At 39.0% G+C, this 16,585-nt stretch overlaps 1 protein-coding gene across 1 annotated transcript in view; it reads right to left on the reverse strand.

Moving 5' to 3' along the window:
• ANTXR1 (anthrax toxin receptor 1) overlaps positions 1 to 16,585 on the reverse strand; it is a 241,927-nt gene that overhangs the window by 211,896 nt on the left and 13,446 nt on the right. The window contains exon 2 of the mRNA XM_023515283.1: positions 1,401 to 1,472. Coding sequence (XP_023371051.1) covers positions 1,401 to 1,472 — 72 coding nt within the window. The remainder of the gene's footprint in view (positions 1 to 1,400; positions 1,473 to 16,585) is intronic.

Raw genomic sequence — 16,585 nt, forward strand, 5'->3', positions numbered from 1 at the left:
AAATATAGGAGAAAAAGAAAAAAAAATAGCAGTATGTCATAGTGGGGACCTACTAATACCATCTTTCCAAAGGCCAAAGATAGGACATCCTAGACTCTAAGCTTGTGATGTCCTTGAGCCAGATTAATGCTATGATGCCCTAGTCAAATGAATAGCCTTGACCCCGCAGCACTCAGAGTAAAGGAATAAAGATAATAAAAAAGAAAAAGAAATGAAATTAATAATACAATTATAAAAGTAAAGAAAAAAGGACATACCTTAGCTGTGTGTGAGAAATTTATGTGGGAAAGATGAGAAAAGTAGAAAAATCTCTACCAAAAGAGAGGAAAGAAGGAGAGAAATAAAAGAGTAGGAAAGAATAAAGAGAGCTTAAAAAAACCACAACAAAAATGTTAGAGTCCTTGCTATTGAAGAAAGTAAAAATGAAAAAATAAAACTACAGCCAGACAAAAAAACAAAACAAAACAAAAAGCAACCAGAACAATAAAAAAGAGAAAAGGAAAAATAATTAAGAAAAAATTGTGAAAAGGAGCAAAAATGGAAGAAATTGATGTGTGTGTGTGTGTGTGTGTGTGTGTGTGTGTGTATCAATCACAATATGTTGCCTGGACACGAGGTGGTGTCATGGTGTTAGGCAACAGAGAACACATACATTGCTTTTGCTATATAAAATGGAAGCTAGGAGCTACTTTCTAGTTGCAGAGGAGATTGGGTCTTGTCTTCCCAACTTATTTGCCCTCAATCAGGGCCTGGCCACTTTGTCATTATTCAGTCCTCAAGTGGCTGGGGTTCTAAAGCTCTCAAACAGTGTCCCCTGACAATGTGGCCTTTCTGGGGGTACAGGATCCACTCAGCTCACCCCAAGGATGGTTGCCTGAGCTCATAAAGTGCACCAGCGTCAGCTATGCTCTAGGACCCTCCAAAATGTTCCTCTGGTATGGTCTTCCCACAGTGGTGGTGCCCAGTTAGCAGCCAAAACTGATGGGAGATCCACCCCTCCTGGTATTTAATCTTGGCCACTGGATGCTGCTCTAAACTGCTCACTGGAGCTGTTTAGTCCAAAATCAATAAACTTCAGGACAGCCCTTTCCTGTCCTCAGACCGCACGAGGGGTGGTCAGTTGGCTCCTGTCTATATGCAAGCACTTGTGTTCTGTGCTAGCTCTCCTCAGCTCTAAACCTCCTCAGTGGCTCCAGGAGTCTAACATTGCTTTACTGTGCACTCAGAGTGATGCCCCTGTGTAAGGTTAAAATGAAGTAAGCATTCTCTGGCCTGGGATCTGAGAGTCCACCTTGTGAAAAGCATCCCCAAAGTAGTTAGTAATTAGTAGAATTGTAAACATGGGTTAGTTTTATTCATGGCAGAGAACTACATGTGAAGCAAATGCAGTTATTCCTCACCTGATGAATTTATGAGCCAACTGTTCCACAAAGTAATAGATTTCATTCCAGTGGTGCAGCACACTTCCCGATCTAGGAAAACAAAAGCAGATATTGCTTGACTCAGGCGTTCATTTGTCTTTACCTTGTATTATTTCTCTTCACATTCTGTTATTTTGCATTTCACCTGTCTGTTAACTGGGCTCATTACCCAAAGCTCCTATAACTTTGGAAATTGTTCCAAAGTCTATAGATTTTCTGTTAGCATTCTTAAAATTGTTGTCAAAAAAAAAAATTCCTCCCACCCCACATACTGAAAATAAAAGCAAACCCCAAGAGATCCATAGGTGAGTTTCACACCAAGCACAAATGGACAAAGATACACAGCCTCCCCAGCCAAAGAGTCCAACTTCCTTTATGAATATTGATGCAAAATCTCTAAATAAAATGTTAGCAAAAATAATACAGCAGATTAGGAAGACAGTGCTTCTGCCAAACACTACTGATGTGCTATCTGTTGCCACTGCTGCTTAAGCTCTCAAGACTACCTTTTAAAACCAAAAAAACTTCAAGCCCTTTCCAAAGCAGAAGTCACTCTTTGTCATTGCAGCTTAAATGAAATTCATAAGAAGTTGAGTGAATGACTCAACAGGCTATAGATAAAGACCTGGGTCTGAGGTTCTAATACCAGAGTATTAAAACATATGGTTTTGAGGGAGGAGATAAATGGAAACCTGGGGGGAGGGAAGTGTAATAATATACTTTAGGCATAATGTGAAAAAGTGGCCTATTTTGTCAGTACTGAGGGGTTCTATCTGCTCAATCTGCCTGGGAACCATTTACCAGGCCAGAGCATCCACAACGGGGGGATGGCTCAGGTTGGAAAGGAGAAAGGTGAAGCTTGTATAAAGGAATGTGGTGCCCAGGGTTTAGCTGGATAGTAAAAGTCTTTACTTAGGTCAGCAGAAGGCAGACATCTGTAAATAGACCACAATATCCAAAGCTAGGTAACTAGCTAGGACTCTGTGGTCTATTTACAAATTTTCTTTGTACCTGTTACCTGACATCTAGCACTGTTCTCAAGCTTCACCTTGGGCATTGCCCTTGGCTACTCTCAGACTGTGAACTATTCATGAATGTCAGAATCTGGCACTACTACTGAATCTGCTACTACTACTACTAACTATCAGGTTGTCCAGAGAAACAGAACTAATAAGAGATTATATATATAATATTTGTAATACTCAAGTTACATTTGACTTCTGCAATTACAGGAGGTGTTCAACATGATTTGTATTTATCTTTTGTTCTTGGTATATATTGAGCATTACAATTTTAATACAGTTATTTCCTTTTTTTAAAAAAAAAGAAAGAAAATAATACAGCAGAAATTTAAGAGAATATGAATTAATTAATTGGTGGAGTTTATTTCAGGAGGTAAAGACAGTTCAATATTTAAGGAAATTTGATATAATCAGTCATATCAATAAACAAAAGAAAAAACACTACACATCCTTTCACTATATTAAAAAGGAGTCAGTCCTCTTACCGACAAAAGAGGGAAACTGTTCCATAGAACATACAGAATCATAGAATTTTAGACTTGGAAAGGGGGTTCTTTGTTTCCAACTTTTACTTGTGTCACTGGTACCATTTCCTAGTGCTTCAATCCAGCTTGTAAATATTTCCAACAGTGTTCATACTCAGAGCATAGCAGTGGGTTCCCAGTAGATTTTTCCTATTTGAACCCATTCTTTTCTGTAGCTGTGATGCCTCCTCCTTTCAGCAGAGTTCTGCATTTCTTTCTGCCTGCCATTCTAATCACTATTGAGGTTTAGAGTTTGCTTCTTCTATGCTGACATTCTATCCTGCAAACATTTTCCACTGGTTTCTGATTAATTTTATTTTTTATGTATTCATTTACAATTTAAACTTCCAAAGAATTATCTTTTGCTTTTTTTTTGAACCATTTTATAGATACATAGTATATTAGAACCTCCACAGTTGATCACTGCCTACATTGACCACCTCCTTAAATTGACCTAATTTTCATGGACCAGGCATGCGCTACGTATACGTATCAGTACAATAGGCCTAGTTCCTATGTGACCACCTCTGCATGTTGACCAGTTTGTTACAGTCCCTTGAGTGGACAACTGCCAGCAGTTTTACTGTATTTGAGAAAATTTTTTTGCCTTCCTTTTGATGATACTATGTTCCTAAAGTTTCTCATTCTGGTTAGGCTTATACTATCTCTACCAGGAGAATTTATTTTTTTTCTGTTCCATATCCAGAAATAATCTATTTGTTCATCCTGAACAAAACTGACACAATATGTTGTGTTAAAGACTATATGACAAAGAGTTCTCACTTTTCCCAAATTAATACATTAACTTTAATTCTAGAAAAAATTATGAAAGGATTTTTTTGTAAATAGAAACTTAAAAAGGGATTTTAAAAATGGAATAAAGATTAATGGTCTAAAAGTAATGAAGGCAATTCTGGAAAAGAAGACAAGGCCAGAGAGCTTGTCTATCAGATATAACGACCCTAAATACATGATATCAATGTGATATGGCTGTATAGTGTGAGAGATGATTCGTATTGGGGAAGGAGAGCAAACACTTCCACAAATGATGTGACAACTGGATTTCTAACTGAGAAAAAGTCTAATTGTGACTTCATACCAAATGTAACCCTAGATATATTCAAAAGACTAATGGGAAAAACACATGAATGAATTACAGGCAATTTTATATCCTCAGGGCAGTGAAGTTCTTAACACAGATTTGGAAAATAGTAATTGTTTCTCAAGAAAAGAATAATTTTGACTACCTAAAGTGTCTAAATTTCTGAATGACAAAAGGACACCATAATCAAGTTAAAGGCAAGAAAAGAATGGCAGAAGATGTTCTCAAAAAATATAAAAGGCAAAGGATTAGTGTCCAGGATATGTAAATTGATAGAAGTGAATATTAAAAAGGCAAACAACAGAAAAATAGCAAAAGGATCAAAATAGATAATCTCTTGAAAAATGGTAAATCAGCATATGAAAGAATATTTCACTCCTCCAATAAATACGGAATGCTTACCTTAACAATGTAAAATACCACTTTATACCCTTCAGATTGGCAAAAATTAAAACGTCTGACAATAACAAGGGTTGGTGAGAATATGGCTAAGGAGAACAGCTCCTACATGGCTAGTAGATATAGAAACTGAAATTACCTTGCAGAGCAATTTGAAAATACCTAATGGGGTTGAAGATAACATTTCCTATGACCAGCAATTATGCTTCTAGGACACTTTCCCACATAAACAAGAGGAAATGCACAGCATCTTTTAGAGAGATGGTCATTGTTACATTGTTTGTTAAAGAAAAATGTAAATGATTTGAAAATCCACCAGTAGGTAATGCACTCGCACATATATTTCTTTAAAAAATGTGAAAATGTGTTAACATTTGCTCATTTTATGTGACCTCATAGGTTTTCATTATCTTTAGCTCTTTTTTGAAGAACATAGATTGTACTAGAATCTTATAAAGGGCACTGTACATGTACAAGGAGTTGAAAGATGGATTCAATCCTGGATCATCCTACACATAAGAGCTATTAATTATAATTATTTTATTTTCATATGCTAATCTTAAACCCTACTTTGGTTAATTTGAGATAGTATTTGGCATAATAAAAAGCAAGATAATTATATCAGGGATTTCATATTTCTTATTAACGATGAAAAATAACTTATCTCCCAGCACTAACCATAGCTGCCTGAGGTGCAGAGATGAATAAGAAATGGTGATTCCTTCCAGAAGTCAGAGTGGAGTTGGAGAAGATAGAAGAATTGAAATGTGATATGTCATGACAAGTGCTGCAGGTGACGTCTGTGCTTTTGGAACAAAGGAAGGGGAATGGCTCACTCTGCCTGTATGGGTTCTGAAGGGATGGTCTTTAATCTGGATCTTGAAGGGCAGGTAAAGACTTGTGGGGAAGAGAAGAGAAAGAGCACCCTCAGCAAAAACCAGTGGAGCACGCCAGGGCAGGCTGTTTGGGAAGAGCAAGCAGCGTCATGAGACAGCACCTTTAAGCCCAGAGAGGAGGGGCAAGTAGCTGAGGAGATGTAGAAGGAAAAGGGGGCGGGGGGGGGGGCGGCAGGGCGGCCTCCTGTCAAAAGCAGACCTTTCCACTCCCACTAGCTCAGCCTTAATACATATTCCCTCTGCTTGGGACACTCATTGTCCATGCTGGCCAACTCCACCTCATTCTTTAAGACTCAGCTCAGTTGCTCTCTTCTCTTCTCCCCTGCTCTCTCTCCTCCTCACTCTCCTCTTCATATCTCCTCTTTTCTCTTCCCTTTTCTTTCCTCCTTGGTGCTGCTCTGCAGCCTCCCTTCCCCACCAATAAAGACCTTTCGTACAAAAAAAAAAAAAAAAAAGACTCAGCTCAGTCGCTCCTGAGTCACTGAGTCGCTCAGCTCAGTTGCTCTGGACCAACACAGATAGGACTCACTATCTCTGTGTCGTGCTCTCAGAACTCCTCGAACGGCTGTCAGTACCCTCTGATATTGGCTTGTAATAGCTTATAAAGACGTCTCTGCCTCCTGACACTCTAACTGTTTGTTAAATGAAAGAACATGGAAAGAAGAAGCCTCTATTGCTCATGGAAGCCTCCTGACCTTCTGCCAACTGGACACCACCTGTTCTGCCTGGGCTTGGATAAATGTCCTAGGTTTGGGATCCATTTGGCTTCAGCCAACTCCATGACCCTATAAAAACCAAGGAGCCTTCACAGTTGAGTTAATAATTCTAGAGCATAGCTACTTGGTGACCTAATCATCAACAGCAGATCTCTTAGCTGAATGGCATCTGGTGTCTCCCAGGAGCTCACCAGAACTGTATATTCTAACTCTAGGCTTCCAAGGCGTTATAAATCATCTTCCATTAGGACTCAGCCATCCTCCTGAACAGGAATCACTTGTATATATAATTCAAGTCTCACAGACTACTAGTCCATGGGGTAGATGGGAGTCCTGGGTGAGAGTCTGGCAGACATGATGCAACACTGTCTACCTGTGCCAGAAGAGGCAGCATAGGCTGCCTGTAAACCATAGTCCAATCCAGAATTCTATAACCCTTTATATTGGAATCAAGAGTTTTCCTTGAACACCATCTATCTGTGACCACTTTTGAAACACAATACCGTTTTTGTTCCATACAACCAGGACAATTAATCTCTGAAACTTTGGTTACTGAGGGGTAGGTAAGATGCCTAATGACTAGGGAGGAATCCCCACCCCTCCTCCAACCCATTTCCTCATCAATAGAGAAGTTCTACGGTGAAGAAATTACACTGAGCGGAGAGGCAGAATGTTAGTGGAATAGGAACTTCAAGTAAAATTGCAAGATTATTTCTGACTTGCTGCTGAAGGAACGTGAATTTGAAGTATAAATTTTTGGATTACTATTTCTTTATTCTCAAGAATTGGCCCTATTTCACAGCCACAAGTCAATTTGCATTCTTTTACTTACTAAACAGAGTCGTCAATGATAATTCACACTTTCTTCTGCCTTAACACATGTCATCATCACTATTCTTCTATCTGATTGACAAGTAACATTTAGACAATTTTAGTATTTACCTGATTTGTTGATGCTAGATAATGGGGAAGATCCCCAAAATATCCTTAGATGTTGAGAAAAGTCTACATCTATTAAAAGCTTTCTTACTAATGGGCAGGCACTGAATTTTCTCAAGATGAAAGTCAAATGAGACCTCTACAATAAATCTGGAGGCACGGAGGTATTGGCAGGTTTGCTTCTCTCATCCCATCTGTGCTAATAGCTGCCCTGGCACAGCTGGGGTTTATTGTTTCATATACTTAAGTGATTATTCTTTACACAGTTAGTTATTTAAGCCTTGGCCAAACTATATCCCCTTTAAGCCACACTTGAGATGTACATAGCATGCTTCCTTAAGCAGCAAAGGTAAAAACCTTCTATGACTGTGGGAACCAAACCGGTTTGTCTTCTCTGGGATCCCTTGGGATTCCAAGGGGCCTCAGCTACTAAAGAGGCAAGGAAATAGAAGGTTATCTGCACCTGCACCTTGGCCTCCTTCTGCTCTATTACTGAGGCTTTTTGATCTACACACGCAAGCTCTGTCCTACCAAGATCAAACCATCCTTGCAAAAGGAAAGAGGCTTGTGTCAGCTGCTTATGGTTTCGGCATTGAAGTGAGCTTGTTAGTGGTGTTCCTCACATCTCTTTTACCCACATTCCCAGGGGCAGGAGGCTTGCCTGCCTGGTGCCACAGCCCTCTCCCTGTCTCACCACCACCACTGACCACAGCTGGACTTCCTATTCCTGACTACTGAGACTGCAATCAAACCCCTGCCCTTCTCCCATAGGGACATATTTTCAGATTTGGAAACTGCCCTAGTGGCTACTTTCAGAATAATCCATGCAGGTTCAGATCCTTGCTGTCCTCTCAATCTTGAGGACCTAAATGAACTTCTGGTCACAACCAGGAGAAGCTATATGTAGTTGGGAAAATGGCAGAAAGTGGATCCAATTCCTGCTTCTCTCCACCCTACAATGTGTAGAATATCTCATTTATCATGCTAGTCTGCTTAAGAATATAATGACCTTAAATCCTAGCTACAGAGTCCTGATAACAGTTTCACACAGTATGGGTCACCTAGCCATTACTACAAGGTAGAAAGAAAAAATTCCTTCTAAACCCAAAATGATCCATTAGACCCTGATGTGGATTTTTTTTCCAGAGTTGCTTTTAACATGTAATTGCTGTGCAAACTATAGTCACAGATAGTTGTAGTGCCATGTTCTAGAAAGCAGTGGATGTGAAAGGTCCCTGATTTTGACACAGTTAAATTCTAACACAAATGCAGTTCTAGCCCCTGAATGCATCTATGGCTCAGCTTGGGATCAGGATCGTGCCCAGGGGCCAGGCCCCTTTTTGGGATTTTGTGCCTCTGTTCCACAAGTATAAATCTGAGTAAAATTTGGAATGTAAGTAGTCTCCCAGTAATTCTACTTGAAGACAGTCTTAAACAGTACTCTGTTTGAAGATTTATTTAATACACTTGGGTACTCTCAAAACCAGAGTAAATGCCCTCCCACATTATCATCTACACATTTGATCTACAAATGTGGGCTTTGAAGAAGGGCTCACCAGACCATGGGAGGGAAAGCCACGGTCTTCATTACTAATCCCAGAAGATCACTGCTGAAGGCAGATGCAGAGTTTCTTACTTATTTTTATTCCTCTATGTTCTCTCTAGTGTTTGGAACATGGTAAGAAGTCAAGAAATTTTTGTGACATTGCACTCAGTGGGTGTTCCTAGTGCAGGATTTTGCACGGAACCTGGCAATGTTCTCAGATTGCCATTCAATTATTTCCAAAGATCTAATATGCAAAGAGTAGGAGCAAAATAAGAACTCCAACTCTGATTCTGATTTGTTTTCCAAAATGCATTCTTTTCTGTTTATGTGAGTTTCCAAACCTCCCTGCGGTTAAGCTCTTTAGAAAACACAGGCTCTTTCCATTAGCCACATATACAGCTGGAGTCAGAAAGAACTCAGTGGGCCAAACTGAGTTTAAATTGTCCCCCCTTCTTTTGCACATTAATTAGAATATAATAAAAGGGAAAAAGAAAGCTTGCAGTTGGAACCATCACGCAAGTCTCTTAATACTGTAACAGCAGAGTAGTTCCAAGGATGTGAATTAGAAAATTTTCAATCCCTGCTTTCCCTTAGCTCCACCAGGCTAAAGTTACTGATGTCCTCGGTAACCCACTCAGGTCCCCCATCAATCACGGAAGAATACAGACATAATCAGTAGCCCCAGGCACCACTAAAGTGGGACATGCATGGTCAGTATTACAGCCAAGTCTTCCTCCTGCTCACAAAGCTCGTCCTGATTCTTGCTGTACTCCAACTTCTTTAGATACCAGTTTGAACCCAAACCAAGTCACTGAGTACTGTATTTTGACATGGAGCCACCCATCCCGTGCCCAGGATACCCAGCCCCACCCAAATGACATGTGATGAATTTCCTGTTAGTCAATCTAACTGATGGCTATGGAAACAATGACTTTTAAGCTGGAGAATCCAACTTATTCATGATTTGGGAAATCAATTTGCTGTGATGTTTCCAGCATTTTAAAAAAAAGAGTTGGAAAAGAAATAGCAGATTATGTTGCATATATTAACAGAAAGAATGCTACTTGAGACTTTTGGTCAATTATGTGTAAGTATTGTATAGGTACTGCATCAAGATATTATATAATTTTTTTCTTGTGGATCATGACCAAAAAGATATTGCAACAAAATATCTACTCCTTTCACCTCCACTCTGTCTTCTCCAATACTGCCCTACCACCACAGGAAAACATTTTCTGATATCAATTATTGGTACTTGTGGTGTAAATTCAACACAAAAGCATTGTTGTTGTTGAGAACACAGACAATTGGTTTGCTGCCCAAAACTGAAATGCACAGCTGTGGCTCCACTTCCCACACTCTCCAGAGTCACAGAGATAAGATGCCAGTAGTCACTGTGCATCTCTCAGAAAGATACAAAGGGGATGACAGGCCAGCACCATCTAAGAGTGGCTGTGGGTGATGTCACTAGGAAGGAGTGACTCAGAATGAGGGCAACAAAGGACAGAATATTAAAATATTGTATTATAAAAGTAACATGCTCATTGTTGGAAATTTGGGGGTGTAAGGAAGGGAAGAACAGGTAAGTGAAAGGAAAAAAATGCCCATTATTCCATATCTCAGAAAAAATCATTGCCTACACCACAGAGATTCTACCTTCAGACTTTCCCCAAGCATATATGCTTTGCACATTTGTAGCTTATGGTCACTGCTCTCTTCACCTAATTTATGATTATGAACAAATTTCATTTCATTAAATAATCTTCCCCAGCATCACTCATAACATCTACATTTTCTCTATTTCACAGACATATCACTATGGGTATAATTCCTTTTTTGTACATTGGGGTTGCTTCTACTTTGTTGCTGTTGTTGTTATTACAATAGCATTATGATGAGCACTATTGTAACAATATCTTTACATATATAATGGAGGCATTGCTTTGAAATTTTTACTGTGCTTTTCTCATTGACATTTGCACAGAAAATTACCTATCACACCCTGGTCAGTCTAAGGCATCCATCTGCAAGGGGCAACAGCAAAAGGGTGGGGAATTGTTTTTTTCCAGCATGGATGCAAAGAAAAGGGAAGAAAAAGTTAATATTTGAGGTTTAAACTAGAATTTTTTCAGGAAAATAAATGGTTGGGAAGTAAGACTTTGTCAAAAGAGAAGATTTTCTAAATTCCTTTAGCAGTTAAAGAGCCAAATATAGTGGATTCACGTCACAGTATAGAAGACATAATTTCATCTGGAGAAGAGGAAATCTGTGCCTTAGAGCAGACAATATGATGGGAGTATTGAAAGCTCTTTGCCATCTGGGGTTTATGCACAGAAAAGAGAGAAAGGGATAGATGCCAAAAATGGGAGTTCATGTTTGAGTTTCCAGGAGGCAATTGCCTTGCCAACTGCCCCTGTATCGAGGTAAAACAGGCTATGCAGTGAAGGTGGGCAGAGGAAGGATCGATTGATTTCATTATAGTTTTAATTTGGATGCATATAATTATAGAATTTCCCCCATCTTTTTTGTTCATTTGATTTCTTTTGTATCAATTAGAGCCAGCTACATAATTTGTAGAACCCAGTGCAAAATGAAAATGGAAGGCCCCTTGTTCAAAAATTAAGAATTTCAAGATAGCCAAAACAGAGAATTAAACCAAGTGCCAGGCCCTTATAAATGAGTGGCCCTGGGTGATTGCACACATCCCATGCCCACGAACCTGACCCTGACCCTGGTATCGATATTCTTTGCCCATTTTCTACCGGGTTGCAGATGTTTTCTTAGTCTAGAGGTCAGCAAACTTTTTCTATGAAAGGACACACAAAACTTTGAACAGGGTGGGGATGGGGATATGGTCTCCATGGCAACTGCTCAACTCTTGTTTATAGCACAAAAGCAGTCATTGATACTACATGAACAAAATGAGTGTGGCTGTGCTACAGTAAAATTTTATTTACAGTAACAGGTTGCAGGCCATAGTTTGCCCACTTCTGTCTTAGACAGTCACTTTTTCTCAGTTTTGTTTTTTTCTAGTTCCTATACTCATTGTTATGTTTTTCTCATGACAGGATAATATAAACTTCTATATTTTTCTCCCTGATAGCAGAAGTTTTGGTATACTTCACTATTCATTTCCTGTTATTTATTGCTGAGAATGTGAGCTGGAAAAATTGTGCCTGGGGATATATATGGAAGCATTCTTTGTGACTTAATAAATATTGCATGGATATTTGAAAGAGAAGCTTATTTTCCGTGGGGTATAGGGTTTGAAATATATTTATTAAATCCACCTCATTAATTATTATTCATATCCTTCATATCTTTTGAATGCTTAAGTATTCAAAGAGATGTCTTTCAGATTTGCTGAGAAAATATGGTTTTTATCTTCAGCAGTCAAAATAAATGTGAGTTATTTTTATATAGTTCTTAAATATTGAAGCGTCCTTGCATTCCTAGGATAAATTTTACTTGGCCTTAGGATATTATTCTTTTACTACACTGTTAGTTTTGTTTTAATGTATTTAATTTTGAATTTAAGGTTTTTATTTAAAAGTTGGTAGGAAGTTTTGCATATAAAGTTCTTTTTTTTTTTTTTTTGAGGCAGAGCCTCAAGCTGTCCCCCCCACCCCCGGGTAGAGGGCTGTGACATCACAGCTCACAGCAACCTCCAACTCCTGGGCTCAAGCGAGTCTCTTGCCTCTGCCTCCTAAGTAGCTGGGACCACAGGCGCCCGCCACAACGCCTGGCTGTTTTTTGGTTGCAGCATCATTGTTATTTGGCGGGCCCAGGCTGGATTCGAACCCACCACCTTAGGTATATGTGGCTGGCGCCTTAGCCACTTGAGCCACAGGTGCCGAGCCGCATATAAAGTTCTTATCTTTGATAGATATTGATATCAGATGTATACTAGCTTCCTAAAGTATTCTCTCTTTCCTTCTTCTCTTTCCCTGTTTTCCATAAGAGTTTAGTACTGAAATTTTCCATTCCTTAAAGATATGATAGAACTTGCCATGAAACCAGCTGGTCCAAAATCAAAGGGCTTCCTTACAAGGACAAATCAGTCTCCTGTAAATACCCAGATTCTACTGGAAGGAGAAAGGCAAAATCTGAGAGTGAGCATTTTACCTAAAGAGATTTTTGAAAAATCACCACATTGTACTATTATTACTACTTTGATTTAAAAATTAGGAATCTTGGGCAGGTGTGGTGGCATGCACCCATACTCCTGGCTACTTGGGAGGTTGAGACAGGAAGATTGCTTTAGTCCAGCAGTTTGAGGTTGCCGTGAGCTAGGTTAAGGCCACGGCACTCCAGGCTAAACAACAGAGCAAGACCTTATCTCAAAATAAAACAACAATTAGGAATCTTTCTAGTCTTTTTCAATGAATAATTAATTTTAATTAATTTATATTTTGTTTTATTAATACTTGATGAGCCTATTTAATTGAACTTTCAGGTTTTTCTTCAAACACAAAAGCGCACTTCGGTTAAATCTTTGAATATTTCGTGTAGACTATACTTTAGCAACACAAGATGATCTGGTATTTTGGATACGTATTTTTGTCATTCATTGTTTAACATCTCTCGTATCACTTCCCTTTAATTACATTTTCCTTCTCAAAGTGTAACAATTTCTCAAACATGCCTTCATCATGATAGTGTACCCCATTCAGGACTGGAGAAGGACCCTCCTCTATCCAGTCCTAAGCAAACAGACCTTTTCTCTCCAAACTACACTCTCTGAATACAAGTAAGATAGGAGAGGGGCAATTTTTCCATGTATGCTAGGCCCCTTCTGGAGTGTACCTCCTGCTGCTTCCTGTCCCCTCACTCCCAAAACTGAAGGAATTGCATTCATTTGTTAATACCCTCATTCAGTTGCTAATCAACATTAAAGTCTCTTAAGTCTTGGCAAAGTGTAATTCCCCACAGAGTATAAAGCTCCCAGACTCATGCAGGGTTTCCCACTTGGGTTTGTCCTCCTTTGCTAGAGGCTCTCATGCCTTTGCTTCTTTCTATCACTTTCCATCTAATAAATCCTATCTTATCACTGATCTCTTTGGTCTGTGGGTTCATATTTCGAATCTCTGAGACCAAGGACCTACTGCAGAAAGAAATTCTGGCAACTATCATTTCAATCAGAATTATTTTATTTTCTGCATTGTCAATTCTGTTCTTTAGTGTTTCTCATGTGAGGATGTATAAAAAAAAAACTTCCTTATTCTTGTGTACATTTTTAACTGTTCTATGTCTCTTCTTATTTCATATATCATTTCCTATTTCATAAATATCCTGTTTTATTTAACTCCACTGAAGTCATGGTGATACAATCAACCTATTCTGAAATGCTTTCCATAAATACATTCTTGGAAGCCACCTGAGGAATTTTGTTTAATCACTTATTTTAAAGTATTAAAATTTTGTAGGCCCTATTTTTATCTTCAAATATGGGAAGGTATAAATTGGCCTGTCATTTGCTTTCAAAATGGTGTGTGTGTGCTTGTGTGTATGTATGTTTGGCATCATCTCACACTTATAAACTTCTTTAGGAACTTAATTGGGGGATTAAGCTTATGTTGTTGGTCCATCGTTAGGAGAGAGGGAATAATGGAATTGACCTTTTAATCCTATCCTTATAAAGTTTCTTTGTTTTAGACATGGTTACACCATGCTTGCTATAGGTGACGAATTTTTTAGTGGGGGGAGCCTGGTCTTCACCTCAGGCTCACATTGTGCTAAACCGAACCTCATTTTTGATCCTTATTGCATCCACATAATCAAAGATAGAATCCTGCCATTTCCACATAGGCCTAGGATCACTGGTAAGGACTCAGAAATGCTGGACAGAATCACTGTTTGGAAGACACCTAGTCTTCACGGGTCTTCTCTCTTGTGGTTGGTTTTCCAACTGACATTGGTGTACAATGGCAGTGGGCCTCTGGGGGTGGCCCTCACCCTTCTCATGCCTGCTCTTTACTTGAGGCTCACTTCCTCATTCGGGATTGTTCTAGAGGCTCCTTGAAAATCTTTCTGTACATGCTTTTTACAACATGGCAACACAGTTGAGAATAGACCTGGCCTTTAAACTGAGTCCATCTGTTTTGATTCTAGTGTAATTTCTTACAAGTGTGCTGCACATCAGTGTCACTGCCCTTAGTATCTGGACAGGGCAGAGTCCACAGACTCTGATAATGTAGGCCTCCCCTACACACCTTCCTAAGACCTCTTTTTGGGGAATGGGACAGTTTTAGATGATCATGGGGAAAGAGGTGACAGAGAAGCTAACTGTCTATGCTCAGCTTCTTTTTCTGAAGTTACAAACTTTCTTTCCTTTCTCATCTCCCATTAGGCCCCTCAGCTTATTAAAATTTAGTTTCTGCTCTCATGATGCCTAGAATTAGCACTTCCAAAAGTTACCAATGCCTTTATTTCTGCTGACATTTATGGCTTTTTCTCAGTTCTCATACTGGACCTACTTATAGTGTGCCATTTATTAATTCAGCAAACTGATTTTTGAATGTCTGGTGGTTCCTTTGGAATCCACAAAGATTAATAATTATAACACTTGACATTTATTAAATATTTACTAAACAGCAGGCATTGTGCAGGACACTTTACATTCATTGCCATTTAATAACAATAACAACAACTAACACTTGCAATGTGGCTGACTCTGTTCTGAGAACAATAATCTTTTTTTTTTTAGTCAATAATTTTATTCATGTGAATTACATTTGTGCAAAAAAGGGGGGGAGAGCCATTGTACAATAATCTTATTTTTAATAGATAAGAAAATTAAGTTCACAGATAAGGAAATTAAGTTTGCCCTTACCTGGGCAATTCAGGATATTTGGTCACCTTACTAACAATGATCTTTAACATCCATATTTATATATTTATGTTTAGTGTTGTCCAATGAATTTGATTTTCCTTTTATCTTATATTGTTTATTATTGTTATTGGCATATAGGCAGGATTCTTCGCTTTTTTTTTTTGAGACAGGGCCTCAAGCTGTCACCCTGGGTACAGTGCCGTGGCATCACAGCTCACAGCAACCTCCAAATTCTGGGCTCAAGCAATTCTCCTGCCTCTACCTCCCGAGTAGCTGGGACTACAGGCACCCACTACAATGCCAAGCTATTTTTTGGTTGCAGCTGTCATTGTCGTTTGGAGGGCCCCGGCTGGATTCAAACCCGCCAGGTATATGTGGCTGGTGCCTTAACTGCTTGAGCCACAGGTACTGAGCTCTTATTGGGTATTTAATTTCTGTAAGCATGGAATTTTTTAAGCCTGTTATTTTTATTATTTTTTATGTAAGGGATGGTGGCAGACTGACTATAATTGTGATCATAGTCTTTTTGGCATTGAGATATTGGGAAAGCCCTGTTCTAGAAGGCTCCTACAGGAGCCTTATTAATTGGCAGCATATCATTGAGCACAAGGGAGAAGACAAGATCACTAGATGAGATCCCAGAGGACAAACACTGAGGGTTTTCCTCTCCATCTCTTGATAATGGACCACTCCACTGATTATCATGGGATACAAGTTGTTATGGGGTTAGAAATTCTGAATAATAAATAGATACAAATGAAGAAATAATGTAGAGAAGTAACTGTTCTTAATTATTTTCTTTTGGACCATGGCTAGTAATGGAAGGGGACCAAGTACTAGCAATTGTCTTCAAAGATAAGTGGGAATTATCTAGGTAGAGATGGGAGTAGCCATGAAGGGTATTACAGCCAAAAGCAAGAAGAGATATGTTAGTTTGGGGAACTAAACAGTATACTTTTGTTGGAAATTACAAAGGTGTGGGCTGTGATAAGAGATGAAGTTTGGGAAATACCTAGCGGCCTAAGGAGTTACCTTGCTAAGGAGTTTAGACCTAACCCTGAAAGAGATTTGTAAGAATTCAGGAAGTAAAGTATGGGGGTCAGGTGAGGTGATGTCAAGATTAGATTTGTGTTCTAAAAAGATCAACTTGGTGGTAGTGTCAAGAATACAAGGTGCATATTTGAAAAT

Source organism: Otolemur garnettii, unplaced genomic scaffold (assembly GCF_000181295.1).
Source record: "Otolemur garnettii isolate 467f Iridium unplaced genomic scaffold, OtoGar3 scaffold00068, whole genome shotgun sequence".
NCBI lineage: Eukaryota > Metazoa > Chordata > Mammalia > Primates > Galagidae > Otolemur > Otolemur garnettii.